The sequence below is a fragment of the Vipera berus genome (assembly GCF_964194415.1).
Source record: "Vipera berus genome assembly, chromosome: 16".
In the NCBI taxonomy this organism is placed as follows: Eukaryota; Metazoa; Chordata; class Lepidosauria; order Squamata; family Viperidae; genus Vipera; species Vipera berus.
Genome location: NC_138219.1, coordinates 9,645,714 through 9,671,443, shown reverse-complemented (window position 1 = coordinate 9,671,443; position 25,730 = coordinate 9,645,714). Strand labels below are relative to the sequence as shown.

At 53.6% G+C, this 25,730-nt stretch overlaps 2 protein-coding genes across 4 annotated transcripts; both read left to right on the top strand.

Moving 5' to 3' along the window:
- Window positions 1-1,099: 1,099 nt before the first annotated feature.
- Window positions 1,100-14,349, top strand: ARNT (aryl hydrocarbon receptor nuclear translocator). 2 transcript variants are annotated; one of them, XM_081340607.1, is made up of 22 exons: window positions 1,100-1,237; window positions 3,929-4,022; window positions 4,153-4,197; window positions 4,510-4,554; window positions 5,463-5,507; window positions 6,932-7,145; window positions 7,598-7,811; window positions 7,933-8,032; window positions 8,410-8,475; window positions 8,597-8,682; window positions 8,873-8,949; window positions 9,088-9,222; window positions 9,400-9,474; window positions 10,078-10,229; window positions 10,868-10,978; window positions 11,056-11,131; window positions 11,223-11,346; window positions 11,443-11,542; window positions 11,693-11,852; window positions 12,116-12,266; window positions 12,560-12,693; window positions 13,199-14,349. In XM_081340607.1, exons 1-22 carry the CDS (start codon window positions 1,213-1,215, stop codon window positions 13,286-13,288), a joined length of 2,319 nt encoding a protein of 772 aa, XP_081196733.1. In that variant the 5' UTR covers window positions 1,100-1,212; the 3' UTR covers window positions 13,289-14,349. The 2 variants fall into 2 exon arrangements, with proteins under 2 accessions (XP_081196733.1, XP_081196734.1); XM_081340608.1 differs by lacking the exon at window positions 5,463-5,507.
- Window positions 14,350-19,752: 5,403 nt separating this feature from the next.
- CTSK (cathepsin K) lies at window positions 19,753-25,420 on the top strand. 2 transcript variants are annotated; one of them, XM_081340738.1, is made up of 8 exons: window positions 19,753-19,925; window positions 21,173-21,299; window positions 21,929-22,051; window positions 22,886-23,041; window positions 23,617-23,835; window positions 24,204-24,369; window positions 24,704-24,809; window positions 25,110-25,420. In XM_081340738.1, exons 2-8 carry the CDS (start codon window positions 21,174-21,176, stop codon window positions 25,207-25,209), a joined length of 996 nt encoding a protein of 331 aa, XP_081196864.1. In that variant the 5' UTR covers window positions 19,753-19,925; window position 21,173; the 3' UTR covers window positions 25,210-25,420. The 2 variants fall into 2 exon arrangements, with proteins under 2 accessions (XP_081196864.1, XP_081196863.1); XM_081340737.1 differs by having other exon boundaries at window positions 19,754-19,920.
- Window positions 25,421-25,730: the final 310 nt, after the last annotated feature.

Below are 25,730 nucleotides of genomic sequence, written 5' to 3'. Positions count from 1 at the left end.
GAAGTGCTGCAAGAAACGAGAATGTTCTTGCAAGGAAAAGGAGGGTGCTCCTTGGAAAGAGCAGGGGTCCCCTCTGGTCCACAGGGACTCCACGCCGGGCACCCGAAGGCCGTTCCTTGCCCTTCCGGAAAGCTGGGGGGCTGCTGGCCTCGGCTCCAGGCCACGCTGGTCTGCGCTGCTGAGCTGCTCCGGCTCCTCCGAGCTGCCCCTGGAAATATCATGAATACTTCAGAAGGTGGGGCAGCAATGCAGTATCGCGTTTCCTGCCATCCCAGCGGAAGAGAGAGAAGGAGCCGGAGATTGATGGTCCGTCTGGGGGTGGGAATCTGATTTTTTTTCCCACTGGTGTCCAAGGGAGGACCTGGGCAGCTCTGGTGGGATGAGAAGTTTCAGCTGTGCTCCTGAGCATGTGCAAAAGGCCTTCTGGCAGCGATCCCCTCCACTGTGTCTGGGGGTCTTTTTGGGTCTTGCCATTCGTTTGCTGGTGCAGCTGGACAGGAGGCGAAGGAGGGAGGGCCATCCTGCAGTGCCTTCCGATGCAGCATTTGGCAGCGGCAGCCACAGTCTGAGGACTGGACGAGGTAAAGGTGGAGAGAGGTTTGGGCTGGACTACACCTCCCATCATTCCCAAAGGATCCCTGTCCTTCGGGTTGCACAGGGCTTTTCCTTCCTGTGGGGGCAGCACAGGGAGGTTGCCCCCAAACCTTTCCAAATAAGGAAGCACCAGGTCTATTGGCCCAGGATGATGGGGATTGTGGTCCAAGGGAACAGGAGGGGGATGCATGGTGGTCTTGCGGGACACCAAAGCAAACTGCATTTGAACAGGTCAAGCCAGCCAGTTAGGCTGGGCGGACGGGCTCTGTAGTGATGCGCGTGACGGGCTGGGGACGATGGGAGCTGCCCTTGAAGGACAGCGGCGTGACGCCGGACCTTTAAAGCGACGTCACCAGCTGGCCCGTGACGTCACCTTCGCCCCGCCCCCTTCCCGGCGCTCAAGCCTCCCGCGGCGTCACTTTTCCCCTACTTTTGGGCTACGCCTCCTTCCGCAGCGACGCCGCCGCGGGCCACGCCCACTTGGCGGGACGAGCCAATGGGAGCGGCCGCTGCCTCCAGCAGCCCGCCCCGTCAGGGATCGCCCGCCGCCGCCATCTTGGACCCGGAGCGACCGAGGGGCCGCGAAGTCGGGGCGGGGGGGCGCCCGCCTGTGTAGCCATGGCAACCGCCGCCGCGGGGCAGGGTGAGTGAGGGTCGCTCGGGGGAAAAGGGGGGGTGGTCTCAGGAGGGGGTCGGGGGGTCTTGGCCCTCATTGCCTGCTGGGACTCCCTTTCCCATCTTCCGCAGCCAGCGCCTCCCTGACTCCCCCAGACCCTCCTTCCCATCCTCCCCAGCCCCACCCGGGGAGACCTCCAGCTCCGTCATCCATCCCCTCCAGAAAAGCTGCGGGGGGGGCGCCCAGCTGCTCTGGAAGACAACTCCCATAGTCCCCAGCCGCCGTGTCCAGGCTGGCCGAGCCCCATGGGCCCGGCCAGGCCTTGGCAGGACAGCAGGAGCGGCCACCCGCTGCCCAGGGCCAGAAATAGCCGCCCATTGGGCTAGACTGCCGCCGGGCAGCGCTTGTGGGGCGGCCCTTGGAGACGATGCCAAGGAAGCAGGCCGGGCCTGGAGCCTCTCCTGCCGGGGGCTCCTTCCAGCCGGGGGCCCTGCCTGACGGGGAGCGGCTCTGGCTCTCCGCTGCTCCGGACAGGGGCTGAGGGCCGCAACCCCCCCCCCGGGACCCTCAAGACGAGGCCCCGAGGAGGCCGCTTGGAGCAGGGCGGTCATCCCGCTGCCCTTCCGGATCCAGTTTATCTCTGCACCCCTGGGCAGGATCCCAAGTCCCATCGCTCCCAGCCAAAGCAGCAGTGGCCTCCTGGACTTTCTGGCCTGCCTGCCAGGGAGGGCGGTGCTCGATTAAATCTCTGCTCTCCTCTCAAAGTCTGATTGCAAAATCTGATCTCCCCCCCCCCCCCACACACACACTGTTGGGTTCCAGTTGCAAAATCGTATCCTGCTTTTAGTTCAGGATACGGTGGATAATAACAGAAAGTGTCTTTTAAGAGTTGCGTAGGCAAAGCTGAGTTCGTTTTGGCCCAGAGTTAGAGAAACGAAAGAGCGAGTTGCATCTGGCCTGTACAGGGGGTCCTCGACCACGACTGAACCCAAACTTTCTGCTGCTAAGTGAAACATTGAGTTTTGCCCCCTTTTATGACCCTTCTTGCCACAATTGTTAAGTTAGCAACACGGTTGTTAAGTGAATCTGCCCCCCCCATTTACTTTGCTTATCAGAAGGTCACAAAAGGGGACACTGTGACCGTCATAAATATGAGTCAGTTGCCAGGCATCTGAAATTTGATCACAAGCGCCTGAATTTTGATTACAAGTGTCTGAATTTTGATCACGGAGATAGATGCTGCAACGGTCGTGTGAAAAATGGTCACAAGTCACTTTTTTCAGGTGACTAAACAAACTGTTGTAAGTCAGGAACATATCTGCAAAGGAATCATCCACCCTTTCTGCTTCTCTAATCAGCCTTTTTGTTATCCTGAAAAACGTTTGTGAGAAACTCAAATGGAAGCATAATTCATTGGTACACACACACACACACACACACACACACACACACAGCATGCTCAGCAAAACTTTTATTGGACTTAAATAATTCTTAGTTCTCAGAGTTACCGGAACTCAAGTGTGGCTTTTAAGATAGTGTCAGGTTTGATGCACTTTTTTGTGATGCAGACTTCCTAGAAAGCCCTGTCAGATAACACACACACACACACACACACACACACACACACACACACACACACACACCAGCTGCCTTTGTATACAGAATTATTTTGGAAATTCTTTGGAGGAATACGTCAGTGCTTGGCCAGCCTCAGATGTTTTGTTTCTGGGTTTTGAGACGGACCCCAGGCTCTTTTGCAGAGACACTTTATTCTGGAAAAGAAGCCGGAGCTTCGGATGTTGTCGGCTGTGTATTTAAAGCCCCAGGTTTGACCCAGCATCTGTGGTTTAAAAAATGTCTTTGGGCTTGGTGTAGAGGCTGGAGAGATTGCAGCTGGGAGGACGATAACTACCGTGTTTCATGTTGAAAGGGTTGTGACATCAGGGACTTCTTGTTATTGCAAAATTGCTACTCTAAATGTTTCTGTTTTCATATTCCAATTCAGTTTTGAAACCAAAAGGCCAGTGGAGTCTGCCTGTAAATATTTATTTGTTGTAGGTGTAGCAAGATAGATTTTTTTTTACCAGTTTGGTGTGGTCTGTGCAATTGAGGTATTTTCTTTCAAAAGTCCAAATCTTGAAAAAAAAAATTCTGCCAGGAAATCAACAGTTAAAATTCTTTTCTGGGAAGAAATTGTGTTTTTTTTCTCCTGTTTATACACATTCTAGGAAAATCTAGTGTGTTCTTCTGATTCCAGATAGTTTTTTCATCTTTTTAGCTGCTTTAAAAAAAGGGGGGGGGACTTTTAAGAATGCTTTAGGTGGTTCCTAATTTGTTTCTTTGCTTCTGCAACCTTTGCTACTTAATTCAGTTGGGCCTTCTTTTGCATGGGGGGTCTTTGGGGTATTTTCTGGCCAGCAAAGCCATCTCCAACATGCTCCGTTTGAATTGCGCTGCTATTGAAGTAAAAACTTTGCTTATCAGAAGGGGTGCTGCAGCGGTCATAAATGAGAAAAATGGCCCTAAGTCGCTTTTTTTCAGTGCCACTGTAACTTCAAGCAGTCCCTAAGTGAACTGTTGCAAGCTGAGGACTTAATGTTAGGATTAATGTCTTTGTAAGCTGCCCAGAGTCTTTCCGTGACGATTTGAGTGGTAAATAACTTGGATTAATAAACGCCCAGCCCCTCCAGAAACCGTCCCGTTTCTCCGCCTCTCCAGAAATGGCCGCGGATGTCCCTTCCTTGGGAGCCGCCTCGGGCACGGCGGGAGCAGCAGGGAGCCTCAGCCAGAGGAGCAGCAAGCGGAGGACGGGGTACGTTAGGCTAGGTGGGGTTTGGCCCGACAAGTGGGGGGGGCAGAAGAAGAGGTGTGACCTTCTCTCCGCTCAAGGGGGGGGGCTGACCTGGAAGGACTTCGCCCGCAATCCCCTGTTTGCATTTTAGGCTCGATTTTGATGAAGACGGTGACGGGAACAGCAAATTTCTGAGGTGAGCTTCTTTTCCATCGGGGGGGGGGGGGGATAGAGGCAGAACAGGATAAGGGAGTTGGGTGGGGCCTCGGAGGACTTCTAGTCCCTTGAGCCATTCCAGACGAGTGGCTGTCCAGTCTCTTCTTCCAAACCTCCGGGGGCAGGGGAGAAAGAGAACGTGCTCTTGAAGGCAGCTTGGTTCAGAGAGGTTTCCAAGAACTTTACCCCGGGAAACGGGGATGTTTCACCTGTGAAAGGGAGCTTCCCCTTTTCATTCACCCCACTGGCCCTCTCAAGCCCTTTCATGACATCCTCCTCCTTGTTTTTCTAGATGTGAGGATGACCAGCTCTCCACCGACAAAGAGCGGTTTGCCAGGTAAGAATTTTTGCCCGGCCAGGAGGAGAATCGATCCCTTGAGCCCGTCCTGCGAAGCGAGAAGTGGCGTTTCCCATGTTTGAACACAAGCAGACTTCTTCCCTGATTCTTTGCAAAATCCGTGGCTTTTTGGAGGCCAACCTGGCCTCGTTCTGGCCTTGAAATTAAGCTGAGTTAACTAAAGCAACGCAGGAGGCTTTAACATCGATATGTTTTGCTATCCTTCAATATTACGCATCAAGGCTCCTTGCTTTTCCAGTCGCAAAGTGGTTGGCTGGAAAAAGAGAACGGCCTCTGGAACCCAGGTGTGTTTTTGTAATTTATGATTTGCTAGCACCTTGACCTCTTTATTTGTCAGTTTTAGGAAATGGCTTGGGGTTATGAGAACCGTGAGGTTGCTGGCTGGGGAATTCTGGGAGTGGAAGTCCTCAGAAACCTTGGATTAGAGGCATAATAAAATCAACTCTGCTGAGAGTGGCGCTCAAAAGTCTGAGGCTGGGTCTCGTCCAGTAATTTTCTGTTTTACCCTGGAAGAATTCTTGCTTTTTCTTACGTTTTTCTGCACTGAGGGGCTTGCAGTTTGTTGGGGCGGGGGGCAGAGTTTGCCTCCCTGGTTCAGACCCCAACTCCTGAAATGAGATCCCCTCGGCTCCCTCATTGCTCCATCCATCCCTCCATCCATCCCTCCATCCGCCCTTCCCTCCCTCTATCTCTTCTTTCTCACCCTCTCTCTTTTTTCTGCACCGTGTGGCTTGTCGGGTCACGCCAACCCCCTCCTCATACTTTGGACTTCCTCCGGTGAGAACCAGGCCCGTCGGCTGGGCTCCCCCTTCTCTTTCTTGGCCTGGGAGGAGAAACCCACCCACCCCCTCCGGAGTTTTAGCTTAGCTCCCCCGTTTTATTTCTAGGTCTGATGACGAGCAGAGCTCAGCGGATAAGGAAAGATTGGCCAGGTAGGAAGACAGAGGCTTTGGATTCTCCACGCATGACAAGCCACAGTTTGTTCACTCCCCCCCCCCCCGGTTGTCTTCTGCTTCCCACCCACCACCTTTGCAGCCTCCTGCCCCCCCTCCCCCTTTTTCTTCCTTAATCGAGGGCTCGAAAGCTGATACAGAGTTTTGGGAACCAGCCTCTCGGTTGGAAGCCGTGAAAAACCAGCCAGAAAGGGTAGCAGGCCGGGCCTCAAGTGGGGCTGAGAGTAGCTGGGGTTTCGTGGACTCATTGAAGTCTCCGGGTCTCCCTTGGAGGGAGGCGTTGCCTTTGTCGGTGACGCCGTTGTTTTTAAAATGCTGCTGTCTGATACCGGCAGTCCTTGGCCGACGGCCGCAACGGAGGCGAACGTTTCTGTTGCTAAGTGGATTTTGCTCCATTTTACAAGCATTCTTGCTGCCGTTGTTAAGCGAGTCACTGCAGTTGTTAGCCCCAGGGTTGTTAATTGGATCTGGCTTCCCCATTGACTTTGCTTGTCAGGAGGTTGAGAAAGGGGATCATGGGAGACTGCAGCCGTCGTAAATACGAGTCAGTTGCCAAGGTTGGAGAGACCGGCCGTAAAGCACCCCAGGACGGCTCCGTTTGTCTCTCCTGCGTCGTCCTCTTCACACACCCCCCAGCAGAGATTTCCTCCCTCCAGTGACTAGCAAGGATTGAGCCATTTAAAACTTCATTTTTTCCCCTATTAAACCCGCCTAAAGCCTTTTCTTTCTTCACTACGTCATCCACCCAGATCCATCTTCCATTCCATGCTTCCAGGTGCTGCTGGTTTCCTTATTAATTAGTTTCTCTCTCCCCCCCCCCCCGTCCTCTCACTCCCACCACCACACAGATAGGCTGTCTCTGTTCATGGAGGCTCCATTCACAGTCCCCATCGGACCCTGACCTCCAAGCCCTTTCTAAGAGCTTCCCAAAGTTCATTGTTGATCGAGTAATTGGATTTTAATGATTGGTTTTAACTTATTTATGTTGGGTGGAGATAGATAGATTGATAGATAGATTGATTGATAGATAGATAGATAGATAGATAGATAGATAGATAGATAGATAGATAGATGGATGATGGAGAGATATGGATAGACAGATTTTTATGATTGTAAACCACCAAGAGTTACCCTGTGGCAAGATGGGCAGTCCACCATTTTTGCAAATAAATATGCTTCTCTGTCCCTCAATTATTTCCAGTGCAGCCCCCCTGGAGGTCTTTTCTGCTCTCCTCCGTCTGCATGCCCGGCACGCCTCCCCTTTCCAGGCCTTAACACCCCCTGGCCCTCCTTCCGCCCTCCTTCCGCCCCTCCCCACCTGCCCACCCTCCCTCCTCTTGGCAAGCCCGGCCCTTCCTCCAGAGCCACCGCCTCCCTTTCTCTGCTCCGCTCTCCTTCCCCAGGGAGAACCACAGCGAGATCGAGCGCCGGCGCCGGAACAAGATGACCGCCTACATCACGGAGCTCTCCGACATGGTGCCCACCTGCAGCGCCCTGGCCCGCAAGCCGGACAAGCTGACCATCCTGCGCATGGCCGTCTCCCACATGAAGTCGCTGCGGGGCACCGGGAACACCTCCACGGATGGCAGCTACAAACCCTCCTTCCTCACCGACCAGGTCTCTCTCCCCCCCCCCCCCCGCCTCTGCGTTTCTGGGTGGAGGAGGGGGCCGGAGGGTTGTGAGTTTTTAGTCTCCTAGGGATCTCGGGTGGGGGTGGGGTCTGCCACTCTGGCCGAGTTTGAATTTCAATTAATCAGGGGAACGGCTTCTCTCCAGAAGTTGTGGGTGCTCCAAGACTGGAGGTTTTTAAGAAGAGACTGGACAGCCGTTTGTCTGGAATGGTAGAGAATCTCCTGCTCGAGCAGGGGGTTGGACTAGATGACCTCCAGGGTCCCTTCCAACTCTGTGATTCTGCTCTCCTTTGCAGAGCTCCCTAGTTCTGCTTGGCACCCTTTGTGGTGCGGCCAGTGTGCAGGAGAGTTGGCAGCCTTGCGTGTCCGCATCAGAGGGGGCTCCTTGGTCCTAGGCCCTGCGCCCCATTTCACTTGCTCTTCCTCCCCCCCCCTCAGGAGCTGAAACACCTGATCCTGGAGGCGGCCGATGGCTTCCTCTTCATCGTCTCCTGCGAGACGGGCCGGGTGGTCTACGTCTCCGACTCGGTGACGCCCGTCCTGAACCAGCCCCAGTCGGAGTGGTTCGGGAGCACCCTGTACGACCAGGTGCACCCCGACGACGTGGAGAAGCTGCGGGAACAGCTGTCCACCTCGGAGAACGCCCTGAGTGGTAGGTTTTCCCCGCCGGCTCGGCTGGGTTTGGGACGCGGAGAGACTGTTCTCCTCCTCCTCCTCCTCCGCTGCCGGAAGCAGCCCGGTCCTCATTTTGTGGCTTGGCTCGGCTTCCTCAGGCCGCATCCTGGATCTGAAGACGGGGACAGTCAAGAAGGAGGGTCAGCAGTCCATGAGGATGTGCATGGGGTCCCGGAGGTCCTTCATCTGTCGGATGAGGTACGTTGGGATCCAGCTGTTGTGCTGAAGGGGGCAGCGTGCTTCACTTACGTCAGGGGTGTCCAACCGCGGCCACTTTAAGACATGTGGACTTGAACTCCCAGAATCCCCCAGCCTGACTTAAGCACGGTTTCTTTTAGCCACTAATCCTTGCCTGGCCACAAGAAGCCAGGATTGTGCTGCTTCGGGGCCAAGGACAGGCAGTTGGGTCAGCAGGGGGAGGGGCTCGTGTAACACTGGCCACGACACCTGGTGGGGGTGGGGCTGTCAGCCCCTGCCAGTTTAGCAGATCGGTGCAGTGGGGGCCTCTGCATCAGCCTCTCTCTGTCCTGGCAGAAAGCTGAAATTCAGATTTTTTTTAATCCCTCGTGCTGCAGATGTGGGAATGCGACGGTCGATCCCGTCTCCATGAACCGGCTCAGCTACATGAGGAATCGGTGCAGGTAAGGGCTGTCTGTGGAAACTGGAGCAAGACAGCCCGCGTGTGGGACTTCTGGAGGAGGAGACGTTGGTTTAGTTGGTTTGAGGGCCTACAAACCCTTGCCAAATCTCTTCACTTTCCAGGAATGGGCTGGGTGCCATCAAAGAGGGGGAGCCCCATTTTGTGGTCGTCCACTGCACGGGCTACATCAAAGCCTGGCCCCCAGCAGGTAACTCACCTGGCAATCCTGCCGTGTCCAGCAGAGCTTCAGCTGCCTGGGTTCTCCTCCCCCCCCCCTTCCGACAGTCTGCAGCCGTTAAAAACAACAACAACTGGGGGGGGTGTAGAGAAGCCCCAAACCGTTGCCTGTGGAAGCCGTTTGGCTTGAAGTGGTTCTGAATTCGAATCCTCCTTCCCAGGAGTTTCCCTGCCCGACGACGACCCGGATGCTGGACAGGGCAGCAAATTCTGCCTGGTGGCCATTGGCAGGTTGCAGGTAGGCCGAAGCTGTGTGCGGTTGTGCGGGGATCATTCCCCTAAGCTCCCCCAAGCTCCTCGGGGGACAATCGATCTCCCGGAGGGTAGAGCCCACCCACCCCCAGCACTCACTGGGGTTTTCTCCCATCCTTCCTAGGTCACCAGCTCCCCCGGCTGCACCGACATGAACACGGTATGTCAGCCCAGCGAGTTCATCTCCCGGCACAACACGGACGGGCTGTTCACCTTCGTGGACCACCGCTGCATGGCCACGGTGGGCTACAAGCCCCAGGTAGGGTCCCGGAGCTTTTCTCTCTTTGGAGAGATTTTCAGGGCCATCTCTCTGTGGCCCAAGCAAACTCGGGAGAAAAAGGAGCCAGGTGTGGCTACGCAGGGCTTCCTCTTCCGTGGCCCCGGAGGAGGGAGGGGAAGGGGCTGCTTTGCCAACGGCGTCTCCCCTCCTTGCTAGGAACTCCTGGGGAAGGACATTGTCGAGTTCTGCCATCCTGAAGACCAGCAGCTGTTGAGGGACAGCTTCCAGCAGGTAACCCCACCGCAGGGCAGCTCGGCTTTGGCCATCGGCAGAGCCAGGCCTGGATGCTGGAGCCGGGATCGCCTAAGACGTGTCCAGGCTTAGCGCAGAAGGCGTGGAGACAGAAAAAGAGAGAGAGAGGGGGCAGAGAGAGAGAGAGAAGGGGGTGTGTGTGCAAAGGGTCCATCACACAGCATTCCACCCCATAACCATCATCACCCACTTCGGCCCTCCAGGCCCCTGTTGAAAGGTGGGCCTAGGAGCCACCAGGTCTCCCAAACCTGGCCACTTTAAGGCCGGTGGAGTTCAACTCTCAGAATAGCTGGCTGAGAAATTCTGGGAGTTGAACTCCGCAAGACTTAAAAGTGGCCAGGTTTGGGGGCCCCCTGCTTTAGGAGAGGGAGCGCTCTGCCTGGTGGGTCCCAGAGACTCCATAGTCTCTTGGGGCCCCTCGTTTTAGAGCAAGATGGTGGGGCACATTCTCCCTCCCCCCCCCAAGCCAGCAGAAGGGCGCATTGGCCCTCCCGAAGGCGGGGGGGGGAACCCTCGGGAGTCTTTGCGGGTCAAGCCCTGGACTCCTGGCGGCGCCTGACGGGGTGCACCCCCTTTTTCCAGGTGGTGAAGTTAAAGGGCCAGGTGCTGTCCGTCATGTTCCGTTTCCGATCCAAGAACCGCGAATGGCTCTGGATGCGGACTAGCTCCTTCACTTTCCAGAACCCTTACTCGGACGAGATCGAGTACATCATCTGCACCAACACCAACGTGAAGTATGTACTCGGGACGCCCCCCCCCAGCACGGACTGCACCCAGCTCGCCCTCGAGGTGGGGGGGCTTCGCCATCGGCAGAATGGCCCCAGAGCAGCCACCGGATCCAACATGGGGTGGGGGGAAAACTTGAGCTGCCTGCTCGTTCCGCGGAGGCTCAGCCTGCCTTCCTTGCGATTGGTCGCCCTGCTATGATGTCAGGGCAAGTGGGCGGGACTTTCTCACGGGGAGGAGGCCGGCCAGCAGGAGGAGCCCCTCGGCTTCGTTTCACGGCGATGTGGGTTAACGGTCACGGTCTCCAGAAAACCAACCCATCTCCATCCCCATCTCCATTGTTTAGCTTCAGGGGCGGGGAAAGGTTGGGGGTCTGCAGGCCAGCTGGGGGTGGCCACTTTGCCTTGGGAGCCCCCCAAGGCTGGGGCCACTGGAGGGTCTTCCTGGAAAGCCAGAAGCAGCTTGGAGGGCACAGCGGGGGCTGTTTGGGGATGGCCTGGCCTTGACGGCCTGGCCTGGTTTGCACAGCTGGGAAAGCTTCCTGGGTCGACGGAGGATTTTAACTCCTGGGTGCAAAGCCTCCTCCGCGGCCCCCTCTGTCCCCGAAGGGGCGGCCTGCCTGCCTGACGGTTCTCCTTCCCTGCAGGAACGCCGGCCAGGACACCCGCCCGCCCGGCGCCAATGCAATGCAGCGACCTCAGCTAGGCCCCAACGTCAGCCTGCCTGCGGAGATGGGCCCGGGGCACCTGGCCGCCAGGTAAGGGCCCTGGAGTGGTTTCGAGGGCTCCCGGCTCCCCGCTGCTCCCTGTGCCCACCGGAGTCTCTGCCTTTCAGGCCCCAGCCAGCCCAGCCGGCAGAGCTCGACGTGGTTCCCGGCAGAGAGAGTTTAGCCACTTACGAGCACCCGCAGGTAAGGGGGGGGGGCGAGGGCGCCAGGCGCCAGGAAGCGCAGAGGGCGGATAAGTACTTGGCGCTCTCTCTTTTTCTTCCTCTCTCTCCAGGCTGCCCTTCAGGCCGTGAGCGCCTCTGGCCCCGAGCACAGCAAGCCTCTGGAGAAGCCCGGGGTCCTCTTCGGCCAGGAGCCGGACCCCCGCTTAAGTGAGCTCTACAGCGGCATCAGCCCAGGTACAGGGCGGGGGGGCCAGGCCTCGTCCCCCCGCGGCCTCCCTTCCGTGGGGCGCTTTCTAAAGTAGGCCCGCCTTTGGGGTCTCTCTCCTGCAGAGCAGAGGAAGCCCGTTCCAGCCAACTCGGTGCCCACCAGCCAGCCCCTCTTCGCCCCGGGGAACAGCTTCGGGGCTTCCCGCCCCGCTGAGAGCTTCCGGTAAGGTTTCTTCCATGCGGCTCTGCTCTTTACCACGGAGCAGCCGAATCTGGGGGTGGGCGAGGGAGGGGTGTCCTGGGGGCTTCCCCCTCAGCAGCCGTGTCTGAGAGCGTCTCCTTTCCCTTCCGTTCTGCTCTTCCCCTCCGGCAGCAGTGGCACCCTGGCGCCTCCGGTGAACGTCCTGCCCCCCGGCCGGGCACACTCGACCGCGGCCGGACCCATCCTGGCCCACCTCTCTCGCCACGCCAGCCCCGGCCAGGTCTCCGGAAGTGGCTGGGCTTCAGGGTCGCGCCCGCCTTTCACGGCCCAAGTAATTTTTCTTCCTTCCCCCCAGAAGTGTCACTTGGGGTCGAGGGTGAGAACTCCAAGGGCCACCCCTTTGCCTGCTGACCAGCGGCCTCTCTCGTTGGGGGGTAGTCCTAAAGCTTCCCTGAGGGCCCCCAGCACCGCCCCCTTCCCGCCCTGGGGCTCTTCCCCACGGCCTGGGCTTCTCTTAGAAAAGCCGAAAAGGAAATCGCTCCGGAGGAAGTTTGGAAAATTTATCGCTTCCTTTCTGCTCTTTGCCTTCTCCAGCCAGCGGCCTCCCAGCCGGTGAAGACTCGCCCCCCCTCTTTTGCCATGGGCAGCTTCCAGGCCACGCCGTCCTCTTTCGGCCCCATGCCAAATCCCGGTTCCGCGGCCTCGCCAGCCGGGGGTCCCTACCCCGGTCGGAACGCCCCTTTCGGTAAGTCCCTCGGCTGCCCACAGGCTTGGTCTCCTGGTCGCCGTGGTGCCTTTGCAGTCAGTGGGTGTTAAATGAGCTGCTCTGGGCAGCTGGGAAGGACCCCAGAGGCCATTTAGCTGTGTCTTTCCAACCCAGAGCCGGTTGCTGAAAAGGGGACCGAAAGGCCTTTGTCTCTTGTGGGTTCTCCTTCCTTCCCGTCGGCCTGTCCAGGAAGTCCAGACGGGAAACAGACCCTACTTTAGACTAAGGCTACGTTAACCCAAGGTCTCTCTTTCTCACTTATCTTTCCTCAGCTGCTGGAGAGAGCGGGCAGAATCCGGCCCCGTTCCAGGCACGGACAGCAGAAGGAGTCGGCGTTTGGCCACAGTGGCAGAGCTCAGGCGAGCCCCATGTCCAGCAGCAGTCTACCCAGCCAGAGGTCTTCCCGGTGAGTCATTTACCAGCGATAAGAAGCAACCAAGGGGGAGCGGAAGGATTGTACAAGAAGTCCTCAACTTACGACCGTTTGTTTAGCAACGGTTCGAAATCAAGATGGCCTCGGAAAAGCGACAACGGTCACAACTGTCGCGCCACCCCTGCAGTCACAACTCGGTCCCTTTGACAACCGGTTCACATTTAGGAAGGTTGCGGCGTCTTGCCGTTGTCTGATTTGCTTAACAACCGTAGTAAAAAGGGTCGCAAAACTGGGTCCGATGAGTTGCTTAGAGGCCTCATCGCTTAGCGACCAAAGTTCCGGTCCCGGTTGAGGCCGTAAGTCAAGGAATGAGCGCGAAGGGGAAAAACGCAGGTCGGTTTTACGGCTCGTGGGTCTCCTCCTCCTCCCCCCCTCCTCCCTCGAGCCCTGCGTGCTTCCAGAAGCGAACCCGGTTTAACCGCAGGGGTTGCTTCATTCCGGGTTATAACAGTTCCGGCTCTTCTCTCTGGCTTTCCAGGATATGCTGTCCATGCTGGGGGAACAAGGACCCAACTACAGCAGCGAAGAATTTCCCGAGCTGAACATTTTTCCGCCCTTTTCGGAGTAAGCCAGGGAGGCCACCATCCACCGCGATGGGACATTATTCTGTGTAGCAGCGTGGAGGGGGGGGGTCTCTTCCTCACTCCCCCCCCCGACCCTTTGCAAAGAGCCCCCAAGTCTTCCTGGGGGGGGACAAAAGCCACCAAGGGGGGTCACGAACACAGGTGGGCTGAGGCTCAACCTTCCCGCCAAATCTCGGGGGGCTGCCCAGGAAGACCCCCCCCTCCCTGCCAGCCCGGGAGGGGCGGTACTTGGAGACCCTCCGGGAGGCATCCAGGCGACCTTGGAAGGAACCGACGGGGTATCTTATTTTTATTCCCCCTCCGACATCCAACACGGGAAAAGATGCTCGGGAAGGAAAGAGCTCAGCAGGTGGTTGTTGTTATTATTATTATTATTTTGGTCTTGTTTTGTTTTTAATTCTACGTCATAATCTTTTATACCTACCTTATATTCTTGTTTATACACGTCGAGGGAGCTCCTGCTTCTTTGACGGTTTTGTGACTTGTGAACCGGGCAGAAATCCCGGCCCCGTGTTTCTTCCCTCGCACGCTTGCACACGCGTGTCTCTTGTCTCTCTCACAAGCAGTATTAATGAAATGCTGGGGGGGGCTGACGTGCCCCTCCCTCCTCGTCTGGTCCCTTTGTCTTTCCACACCTCTTTCGGGCCACGCTGGGTTCTGGGCTCGGAGACTGTGCTGGCACAATCTTCTTTGTGAAAATCCCCCTTTTTGGGGATGGGGCGGTTGACAATCATGGCGGACGGCAAGGAAGCCGGGAGAAAAAAACGGTCCCTGTTTTAAAATTATGTTTATGGCCCTCATTCGGGGAGGGGCTGCCCCCCTGTCTTGGAAAGTAGGAAAACGATGCTGGTTCAACCCTGGAGGTGATCAAGGGAAGCCGGTTGGCCAACCCGGGCGATTGGTGTGGGTCAGGGTGCCTTCTGGCACCCCCTCCCCTCCCTCCCTCCCTCCCTCCCCAATCTCTGTGAAGCCCTTTTCCTCTTTATTTGTACACGCTTTACCACGGGGACACCGAAAAGCCATAAAAATTGCACAAATGTCACAAGGCGTTTTGTCTTCCTTGAGATTGCTAAACTCGCACAGCGTCCTTGGCTTCACCGTCGGAAGTGAAAGGCACAGATTGTCCCTAGAGCAGGTTTTCCAGCCGTTGTTGTTTACTGTTTACTCTTTCACTCCAAAGAAAAGAGTATTTTTCTTCTCCCTTCAATGAAAGCTTGTCAATTTTTCTCTCCCCCCCCAAACACGTGGGGGGGGACACGTTCTTGAAACCCACGCAAGGAGGAGCCGGATGTCCCTTTTCAGGGTGGACGTGGGCTGTAATCCTGAAGTTGACCACTCAGGCGTGAGTGTGGATCTGGATTTAAAAAGAGAAAAAAACAGGTTCCTAGTCCTTATGTCAGCTCAAAGTTCCAGATTTTACGTTCTCCTCTTGGAGTTGTAAAAGTTGAAAGAAAGCCAGGTTTTTATTTCCCTTGTGTTCTTATATACGTAGGGGTGTGTGTCTGTGTGTGTGCGTGTGCGTGCGCACACCTATTAACTGTGTTTCGTTCATAGAGCAGTGCTTGCCAGTCTTTTAAGTAGGTGGGACCCACATACTGGCTGGGGAATTCTGGGAGTTGAAGTCCACACCTCTTAAAGAGATTGAGGTTGAGAAACACCCGTTTCACCCGCATCTGAGCCTGGCTACAGAAGCTAATGGAGGAAATATCCATTGCCAGCTAGCGCAGGACTAAACTGCTTCCTCGTGTTTGGAACAAGATAGAGTGCTGCTGGATAGAGAGGTTTGACCAGCCTAGCAGAACTAGCCTCGTTTTTCCAGCTGGGGGCACCTTCTCCAGCTGCAGCTCCATCATAGCTTTGGGGCAACTTATCTTTTTAAGCTCTGCTGCAGGCGGGAGCTTTCCTTCTGCCCCAGGTAACGTCCCCCACCCTGTGCAACGGTCTCTTCCCGATGGAAAGATTCGGCAAGCTGACGGCCATTGCCACACTTTGAGTCCTTGAAGGGCCCCCCATGCGGCTCCCGTTTTGTAGGAGGCCCGTCTTGGCATCAGGAGAGCTGTGCAGAGTCTGAAGCGTACGGCTGCTCTGGGTCTCTCTGCAAAGGTTTATCAGCACGGTTCGCAAAAAGGCATCTTACTTTTCATCAGCCGGGAAAGAAGAATCAAGTTCTGGGAAAGTTGCACCGTTTGCATTTCCAGAATATCCAGAAAAGGGGGGGGGAATAGTCATGTGATGAACTGTTTAGGATTAAATTCTCCATCTGGTGGTTGCCATTGCCTTCCTAACTGGGTTCCTTGCCTCAAAAGTGGCTTGGATTCAGAAATCAGTCTGGAGACAGGCCTTCTTAGAAGAAGCAATCCCAGTTTTCTGGGAATGGCTTGGGTGAACTAAATCTTGGTCCCAAAGAAGTCAGAACCGCATGACTCAGTCACATGTTTTCACTTAGTTGTTTTTTTCTTCTTGTCATGGTTTTTTCCTGTTTTAAAAATTCTCAGCTGCCTTAGTCACGGTAGGAAAAACAGCTCAGGATCCCGGGTCACCTTGAAAGCCAACAAGACTTGAGAGCAGTTAAATTTTTAAATTTACCGACAAAAGAATTTAACACACAAATAGTCTGTCGAAGAAGCGACTTCCGCTGAAGTCTCCTAGATTGGGGATGAAAGGCGAAAGCGGAAGCAGCCGAGTCCGTCCCAGTATTTTGGGCAGACCAGGTTGCCCTGATAGACCGCTCTCACCGGTGTCGATTTTGCGCCTTTACGCTCCACGTTGCTCCATACAGGAGGGCGAATCTGTAAGTTGCTTTTTCCTGCCAAATGATTCACGTGGCTGCTTGTAGGTTGAAAGTGTCCAAGAGTGGCTAAAAGTGTCCCAGATTTCTTTCTGCGATTGGAGAGGTTTCCATTTCAGATCTTGTTTGTAAATGGGAGTGAGGAGGAGGCTTAGGGCAAAAACATGCCGACGTTTGACTGGGGCAAAATGACTTTTGCATCGGAGTTACAGATATCCGGAAGAAGGGAAACCTTGCTATAGACCTGAATGTCTCTTTAATCCACAAACCAGAGTGTCAAGTCAGGTTTCCCTACCATAAGCTGGCAGTTGGAAGCCAAGAACGTTGTTGAACGTCGTAGAGAACATTATTCCTTAACACCTAGACCCAAAATTCTGATCAAGACAGGTAAGACAAACAGCCGTGCAGGAAAAGGCCAGTAAACCACGTCATCCCTTGTGTCAAAAGCACTGACAATATTGTCTAAATTGGTAACAACTGTGCTTGGCATCTGCCTTGTGGTTTGCAGGTTTATTTCAAGATGCTACGGGCAAATAAAAGCTGGGCCTGTGCCCCTGAATCGCTTCTGCATTTTGTCCTGCACCTGGCGTGTCATGGCCCTAATTTGTGCTCGCCCCATCAGATGAGTTCCTAAAACAGCACAAGGGAACAAATCGCAACGAGCTTTCATCTCGGCCTAGCGAGAAACGAAATCACTTTCGGTCCCGAGGATGGATGGTGGCGGGAGCTGTGAATCCCCTTCTGTTTTATTTTCCCAAAGATAAATACGAGAAATACGCTTTTCTGCAAGCTCAGGGTGTGAGATTGCTAGATAAATCTACTCTGATCCAATACCAAAAAAACAAGCCATTTCTGGACTTAATAAATAAAAATCTGTGCTGCAAACAAGAGAAAATCTTGTTATTTATTTATTTATTTTTATTTTATTTCTATACCGCCCTTCTCCCGAAGGACTCAGGGCGGTGTACAGGGCAATAAAAATACAATATACAAAAGTTAAAAATAAGATTAAATAGAACTAGCCCATTACAATAAATAATTAAAAATTACTAAATAAAATACCCCAAACCCATTAGACCAGACCGGCTTGTTCAAATAGGTAAGTTTTCAGATCACAGCGGAAAGAGCGAAGGTCAGGAGCCATCCGGAGCTCAACCGGTAATTGATTCCAAAGGTCTGGCGCGCCCACAGAGAATGCCCTCCCCCTGGGGGCCACCAGCCGGCACTCTGACCAGCGGCACCCTGAGGAGGCCCTCTGTGGGAGCGCACAGGACGAAGGGAAGTTGACGCCGGCAAGAGGTGCTCCCGTAAGTAGTCCGGACCCATGCCATGTAGGGCTTTATAGGTCATCACCAGCACCTTGAATCTCACCCGGAGGGCAACTGGGAGCCAATGCAGCTCGCGGAGTAGAGGTGTTACATGGGAGTATCGGGAGACCCCCATCACAACTCGCGCGGCCGCATTCTGCACCAGTTGAAGCCTCCGAGTGGTCCTCAAGGGCAGCCCCATGTACAGGGCATTGCAGTAGTCTATACGTGTTCACGAGCACATGAGTGACTGTACGCAGGGCATCCCGGTCCAGATAGGGTCGCAACTGGCGCACCAGGTGAACCTGGGCAAAAGCCCCCCTGGTCACAGCTCCTATATGATCTTCCAGATTGAGCTGTGAATCCAGGAGGACACCCAAGTTGCGAGCCCTATCTACGGGGGGTAATAACTCACCCCCCATGGTTAAAGATGGAATAGCCTGAATTTCCCGAGATGCCGGCACGCACAACCACTCAGTCTTGTCGGGATTAAGCCGAAGCCTGTTCCTCCCCATCCAGACCCGAACCGCCACCAGGCAACGGGACATCACGTCGAGGGCATCACTGAGTTGGTTCGGGGTGGAAAGAAAAAGTTGGGTATCATCAGCGTACTGATGATACCCCACCCCGAAACCACAAATGATCTCACCCAGCGGCTTCATATAGATGTTGAACAGGAGAGGCGAGAGGACCGACCCCTGAGGAACTCCACAAACGAGAGGCCTCGAGGCCGACCTCTGCCCTCCTGCCAGCACCGACTGCTAACGTCCCAGGAGGTAGGAGGAGAACCACTGGAGAACAGTGCCCCCACTCCCAACCCCCTGAGACGCCGCAGTAGGATATCATGGTCGATGGTATCGAAAGCCGCTGAGAGGTCTAATAGGACTAGGACAGAGGAACAACCCCTGTCCCGAGCCCGCCAGAGATCATTCACCAGCGTGACCAATGCCGTCTCTGTGCTGTACCTGGGCCTAAAGTCTGATTGGTACGGGTCCAGATAATCAGTTTCCTCCAGGAGCAGAGGAAGCTGATGCGCCACCACGCTCTCAACAACCTTCGCAAGAAAGTGAAGGTTGGAGACTGGACGATAGTTATTTAAAACAGCCGGGTCCAGGGCAGGCTTCTTGAGGAGGGGCCTCACCACCGCCTTCTTCAAGGCAGCAGGAAAGCTACCCTCACTCAAAGAAGCAGTTATCACTGCCTGGAGCCAGCCTCGTGTCCCCTCCCGAGCCGCATAAACCAGCCAGGAGGGGCACGGGTCCAATAAACACGTGGTGGAGCTCAGCCTCCCCATGATCTTGTCCACATCTTCCGGAGTCACAGGATCGAACTCTTCCCAGATAACATCACCAAGACCGCTCGCGTCACCTCCGTCAGACTCTGCCCAGTCGGAGTCCCGAATCCGAGCGATTTTGTGCGCCAGATGTTGGCTAAACTCCTCGGCACGACCCTGCAAGGGCTCCTCCCTCACCTCCTGATTGAGGAGGGAGCGGGTCACCCTGAACAGGGTAGCCGGGCGATTATCTGCGGACACGATAAGGGTAGCAAAGTAGTTAGACCTTGCCGCCCTGAAGAAGGTCATTGATGAGATCAGCTCACCGACTGAAAGGGGAAAGGGCATTTTCATGACAACCTGCCAGTCAAGAAGGAAATAACGGATCCTCTCGTGTAATAAGGAGGGAAATATTGAGATTGGATCAGGACGGCCTTGAAGCATCTTGCAGAGCGTGGGAAGAGACGTTCAAAAGCACAGAGAGTTTCGCAAGAGAAAGGAAAGGAAAGTCCTTCTGATCTGGTGTGAATTGGCCCACTTTCTCTGTTCCCCCCTCCTTACTCCAGGCTACCTCAGAAACTGTGCCTAAATCAGGACCTGTTAGCTTTGTGGGTGCATAACGCAGCTGAGCCATAAAAGCTGTAAATCGGGCCTGATTCAAAAGTTCTGCAACTTTGCAAGAAGAACGAAGCTCTTGTAAGTTTGAGAAAAGGATTTTCCCCCCCCACCTTGCAATGCCTTCATTCTTGGTTTGTTCAAAACCCTCTTTCCATGTTCTTCCTAACGGTCGCAGGGAACAGAAACTTTTGGGGCTTCGTTGGGAGAACGGTGCGCCAAAAGCTGAGTCTGCTTTGTAATAGGGAAGCATCCAGCCAACTCCCCAAGGGGAGGGAGGCTTGCCGGTTCCCCTCCGCACATCAGACCCCCCCAGGGGAACATGTGGGGCAGCAGCTGAGCCTTCCTTCCCCAAAGCCCCTCTGAGCGGCCCTTCTGGTTCCCGCACAGGATGTCTGTCTCACTCACCGCCTTGCTCACCCGGCCGCTTGGAGCATAAGTCGCACGAGATCAGTGCTGCAGATTTTCCATTGTCGGCTAGACTTCCCCCCCCCACCCCAGCTCACCATAAAAACAAACCGGGCAGCTGAGATTCCTCCTATTCTGAGTGGCTGCAGCAGGGAGAGCCTCTCCTGGACCAGAGCTGGCCTTTGACTCTCATTTCTGCCGAGGAAAGAGCGATTTCTGGGAGAGGTAAGGTGAGGAGAGCAGGGGTTCCTGTTATGGGTGTTTTTTTTACCGAGGGTGGGGAGTGGGCAAACTTCTTGCAACCCTTCCAGTGCAAGCCAGATCTTCCTCAAGGGAGCTGGGAAGAGGGATCCAGTGCTCTCTCAGCCTGATGGGAACCCGCGTTGGATCCTCAAGTCCATTTTGGGACACGGGTTCAAGCACAAAATCACCCACTTTCCCCCCCACCCCACCCCAAGCCAGCCTCTGCCTTCTGTGTGGCCAGTGTCACGTCCAGCTGGCAAAGTTGCGGTATTTTTAATAGATGGGAAAAACAGGCATAAATCAAAGGTTGCATCTTTTGTGCGATGTCCCTGAACGATAGTTTTGTTCCGCAGTTCTTGGGCTTTCCTCAGATTGCATCCAGAGGCCTTCCTGTTTTCATGCTTTCAGGGCAAAAAAGGAGATAACTTTCACGGGAGGCTGGAAAACAATTTCCCACCCTGGAAGGAAGGGTGAGGCGGGAGGGGCTATTTAATGTTTAAGTCAGAAAGCCAGCCTTCTCGTCCTCTGTCTCTACACCAGATAAACGAGGAGGAAACGGCTTCATTTTTGCTTCTAATTTGGGGTTTTAAGTTTCTCTTCTGCTGCCTGGGCAGAAAATGGGAAGTTTTCCCCCTAACAGGAACCAGCTGTGTGTCTCCTTTTGGCAGAGAGGATGGAGAGGGGGGAGGAAAGACGGTGGGCGTAAGATCTTTTGAAGGGTTTAGGAAAGTTGTTGTAACTGAAAGGTTTCAACTAAATCACGGGTTTGGCTTTGGGGCAAGGTGATCGCTTACTTTTCCCCAAGGTTTTTTTTCTTTTCATGTTTAGCCTTTATGGGAGGGGTTGCTGTGAATCACCGGGTTTGGGGAAACAATGCCCGCTCACAAAAGGCTCTGCTGTTGGAACCAAAGAGTGAGAAAACCTTCCCAGCAGCGTCTTCTTGTGCGTTGCAAAGGAAAAAAGGAAGCTTTGCCAGCTGAAAAAACCAGGAATGGCCCCAAGTCAAGCAGGAAAGCCTGCGTCCTATTCTTGGTGCTCTAATCAGGGCTTGAGTCCATGTGGTTTGTTTAGATTTCACGGGTGGCTCACGCCCCACAGAATCGTAGAACCGTAGGGCTGGAAGGGACCTTGGAGGTCCTCTAGTCCAACCCCCTCTCTTTAGGGCTTGTCCGATAAACCACCTTTGGCACAATCTCTGAACTTTTCCGTGGTGTCTCCTGTTTGATCCTCCCAGAATGCGGTCACTCGTCCTTCTGTTAGCCACAGTGCTCCCCGTGGCAAACGTGGTGGCCATGGACAAAATGCTGGACTCTCAGTGGGAGCTTTGGAAGAAAATTCACCGGAAGGATTACAATGCCAAGGTAAGTAGTGCCAGAAGCTGCCAGGCTCCCGGCTGGGTATGAAACCCGGTTGCACCAAATCCAGTCCTGCAGTGCCACACTCGCCAGCCTAAAGGTCCCAGCTGATGGCAGCCTTGAGAGCTGAGCTATAAACAGCCCAGTAGGCAAACTTAGATTTATAATCCAGGCCTGATGTTTTATAACCCAAGACTAGATTCTTGGTTCCCTTTTAGACCAAAGGCTGTAATGGAGCAGTGTAGCTGCACTGCTGGCCAAAAATCCAGGTAAAACCTGAGTGTCCTCTTCCTGGGGGATCCTCTGTGGGTAGGAAACCTGATTTAGAGGCTTGACAGGTGAAGGAATACAGAACACTTCTGCAAACTCTTACCCAATTGGTGCCATAGATCAGATTTGTTCCCAGGCTTGTATTTCTGCCTCTAAAAAGCGTTGCGAAAACTCTTGTGTAAGCGAAAGAAAACTTGGGGGGGGGGGGGGGCGGCCCTGTCCTTGTTTTGCGCAAGGGATCAGCACTTTGGGGCATAGAAATGCTCCCTGTGTAACTTTCAGGAATCCATCCGAAAAAGACCCATTTTGCCATGTGGATGTTGCCTGTGTCTTTGAACCTGACTATTGCCTGGTTATCTTAACAGATGGAAGAAGTTTCCCGGAGGGTCATATGGGAGAAAAACCTGAAATACATCAACACCCATAATTTGGAATTCTCCCTGGGAAGACACACTTTTGAGTTGGCCATGAACCATCTGGGAGACATGGTAAGATGGGACAATTCCTCTGTTCAGGAATCAAAATGTCGTTTGCTTCAGTGATACGATGCTGTAGAATTAAAATTATGCCCTTGCGCTAGTTGAAAAAAAACAATGTGTGGCATTTCCCCCCCCTGCTAGCTGCACGCTAAATAAACCAGGTTGAGAGATGTACCGAAATGTCCCCATCTTATCTGGGCGAGTAACCTCTTCGCTCAAACCCCAAAGTGAGAATTGCTGTGTAATTCAATTTGTTGATGTGGAAAATCCACAGAATTTCCCTCTTTGCTGGTTGCGATGCCTTATCTTTTTTCCAACACGCATTTGTTCTAATTTGACATCGATGCCCAGCTCTGACTCACATGACACGCTAAAACTATGTTTTGCCATTGGGCCTTGGTGCACATAATTATACACTCTTACAGGTTTTGGCCTCTTCATTTGCATTTTCTGTTTCTGTCTCAGGAAGGTGGGAGGTGCCTGGCACATCTCCCTCATCTTTCCACCTAGAAAAACATCAACAGAATAACAAAGTTGCAAGGGACCTTGAAGATCTTCTAGTCCAACCCCTAGTCCATTAAAGAGACAGTCACAAATCTAGACCGTGGGTCTTCAGGACAGTTAAGACCCCTTTGCATCGTTTTAGGAATTCAGGTGTGGGTGGAATGGTCGCTGGGGATGATGGGATCTATGGAGGCCTAGGGAACAATTCTGAGAAAGGTTGCTTTGTGGTCTCAGGCGTAAAAGCCATCATGAACTGGACCCCAACTTTATCAAAGGAGATCAATCGTCCCACGTTCGGCTTAGCCATCTTCACTTTGCTCCCTCTTTTCCCATCTGCAGACCAGTGAGGAGGTCGTTCAGAAGATGATGGGGCTTAAAGTCCCACCGTCGCGTACCCAAAATAATGAGACCCTTTACATTCCTGACTGGGAGAAAAGAGTTCCAGATTCTGTTGATTACCGGAAAAAGGGCTACGTAACCCCAGTCAAAAACCAGGTAAAACCCCTTGGGCCCTTTCCAAGGGCAGTTGTTTGTCTGACGGAGGTCCAGTGGCGTCTTGTGTTTCATCCTTTTGGGCTGCTGGACCGTTACAGCTTCCTTCGTGGACCTTCCCTGTCTGCTCTCGCCAAAGTTGGCTTCCTGAGGAGTTAAAACCAGAATCAGATTCCCTTTTGGCAACCAAGGGATCTATTAGACCTTCCCCTGGTCCTCACAGGCGATCAGCAATGAGAGGGAGGAAAAGGGCCCAATGGAAGACAGAACTGGAGCGTCAAATAGAACTGAAGTTAAACAAAAATAAACTTCTAAGAAGCAGCTTAGACAAGGAGAGTGAAAGTGAGACGGTGTGCCCATTCTGGCTTATTTCAAATTATTTATTCCCAGAGGCAGAAAGAATAAAAAATCACCAGCCTCTCAAAGGGATTCCCTGCTTCACTTTCTCAGATGCAGAGCAATAATTCATGGTGCTCATGGGGGAAAAAAACCCCCTAAAACTATCTCTCACACACCTGTGTAAAGAACTTGCAGGCTTTGTGGCCCCCAGTTTGGCAGCTGTGCTTCTCCCTTGGCAGGGCCAGTGTGGATCTTGCTGGGCGTTCAGCTCGGCGGGCGCTCTGGAGGGGCAGCTGAAGAAGAAGACGGGCAAGGTGCTGAACCTCAGCCCCCAAAACCTGGTCGACTGCGTCACCAGCAACAGCGGCTGTGGTGGGGGCTACATGACCAACGCCTTTGAGTACGTGAAGGAGAACCGGGGAATCGATTCCGACGACTCTTATCCCTACATTGGCCAGGTAGGGTGGCCCTGTCTCCTGTTTCAACCAGTGTCCCTCTTGGCTCGTTGGCCTTCTGGATAGCGGAGACCCCCAATAAAATACCCTAAATAATTTTGTGCAACTGAAATGGACCAAACACAGTGTCAGAACCCATTTTAACTCACTAAAATGCTGGTGGCACATTGGGAAAAACAACGGGGTTGTTTTGATTGAGACCTTCCACAGGCCAGCAGTCATGGAGGATGGAGGGATCGGACAGAATTGGGAGGGCAGGGAGAGGGAAGCTGCCAATGGCGGGAGACCTAAAGAGATGGAGTCAGCCTTGAAGGGACTTGTTTATAAAGGAAAGGAGCGGATGTACAAATCTGCCGTTTTCTTCTCTGCAGGATGAAAATTGCATGTATAACCCCACGGGCAAGGCTGCCAAGTGCCGTGGTTACAGAGAGATCCCGGAAGGCAACGAGCGGGCTCTGAAAAGGGCCGTGGCCCGGATCGGCCCCGTTTCGGTGGGCATCGATGCCAGTTTGTCTTCCTTCCAGTTCTACAGCCGAGGTGAGTCAGGAAAGATCTCAGTTGCCAAGAGTGGGGTGAAGCGGGGAAACCACCCTCCTGTCCCCCTGGGCCGCCAGAAGTCACCCCCCTTCTCCTGAATCAGTGGGGGTGTCTTCCATAGATTGCATTCGGCTTAATTTGACCCCCAAACCTTCCCCATCCCTCTGTGGATTTTAATTCATTGCTGTTAGAGAGATGTACCTGTTCACTCATCCTGAGATGCCAAGAGAAGCCTCGTCTATCTCCCCACACCCCAAGGAGGATCGCAATCTGGCTGTAAAAGGGAAGTTGACTTCTCCAGAGCTGAAGACTCTTCTCTTTCTCATTTTCTCAGGGGTATATTACGATGAAAACTGCAACCCCGGCAACATCAATCATGCCGTACTGGCAGTGGGTTATGGGACCCAAAAGGGTACCAAGCACTGGATCGTGAAAAACAGGTACGGCTTCATTGACCTCCCATTTTATGCCACAAATAACCTTCTGGGGCACCAAATCCTGTATTTTGCTGTGGGTAACCACCGACAAACCATAATGCAACAGGCTGTATGTAAAAAAAAAAGTAATTAACCTGCCTCAAATTAAGAAAGAAAAATGTACTGAGAAAGCCAGCTCTGGTCAGAAATAAAAACTTCATAATCCAGAGGTCACTTATCACCCTGAAGCCGGACAACCAAATGGAGAAGCTGGTGGAGATTTAAAATTTTAATCTTTTTTTCCTCTCTCTTTCTTTTCCACAGCTGGGGGGAAGAGTGGGGTGACAAAGGCTACGTCCTCATGGCCAGGAATATGGACAACGCTTGTGGAATTGCAAATTTAGCCAGTTTCCCAAAGATGTGAGCAACGGTGGCCAAACCTGATGGCAGATCCTGGTCCTTCGTTGGCCGATGGCTGGATTCCAGAGCCGACAAAAGGGGCCACTGATACAGGAAGGACCCATTTGGCTTCTTAAGCAGCGTTGAGAGCGTATTAAAAAGATTTAATCTTACAGTTTTTTAAAATAAATTGTTGCTGCATTTTTTTTTCTTTGCAAAAGAGGCATAACTTTCAAATAGAAAAACCTTAGTCCTGATCTATTTTCTTGGCTTCCGAAATAAGAACTGCTAAAAAAAATTAAAAATAGTCATCATTTTTGTAAGCTCCGCAGAGTCACTGAGAGTGAGGGGGTGGCCTAGATATTTTCTAAATAAATAAAACAGAGGCAGATGTGAGGGAGATCTTTAAGTGTATTGCTGCTCTTTTAATCAAGAATTTGAGGAGGGTCAACCTTGGCAGCTTTAAGACTTGTGGACTTCAACTTCCCAGAATTCCCCAGCCAGCATGGTTGGATGGGGAATTCTGGGAGTTGAAGTCCACAAGTC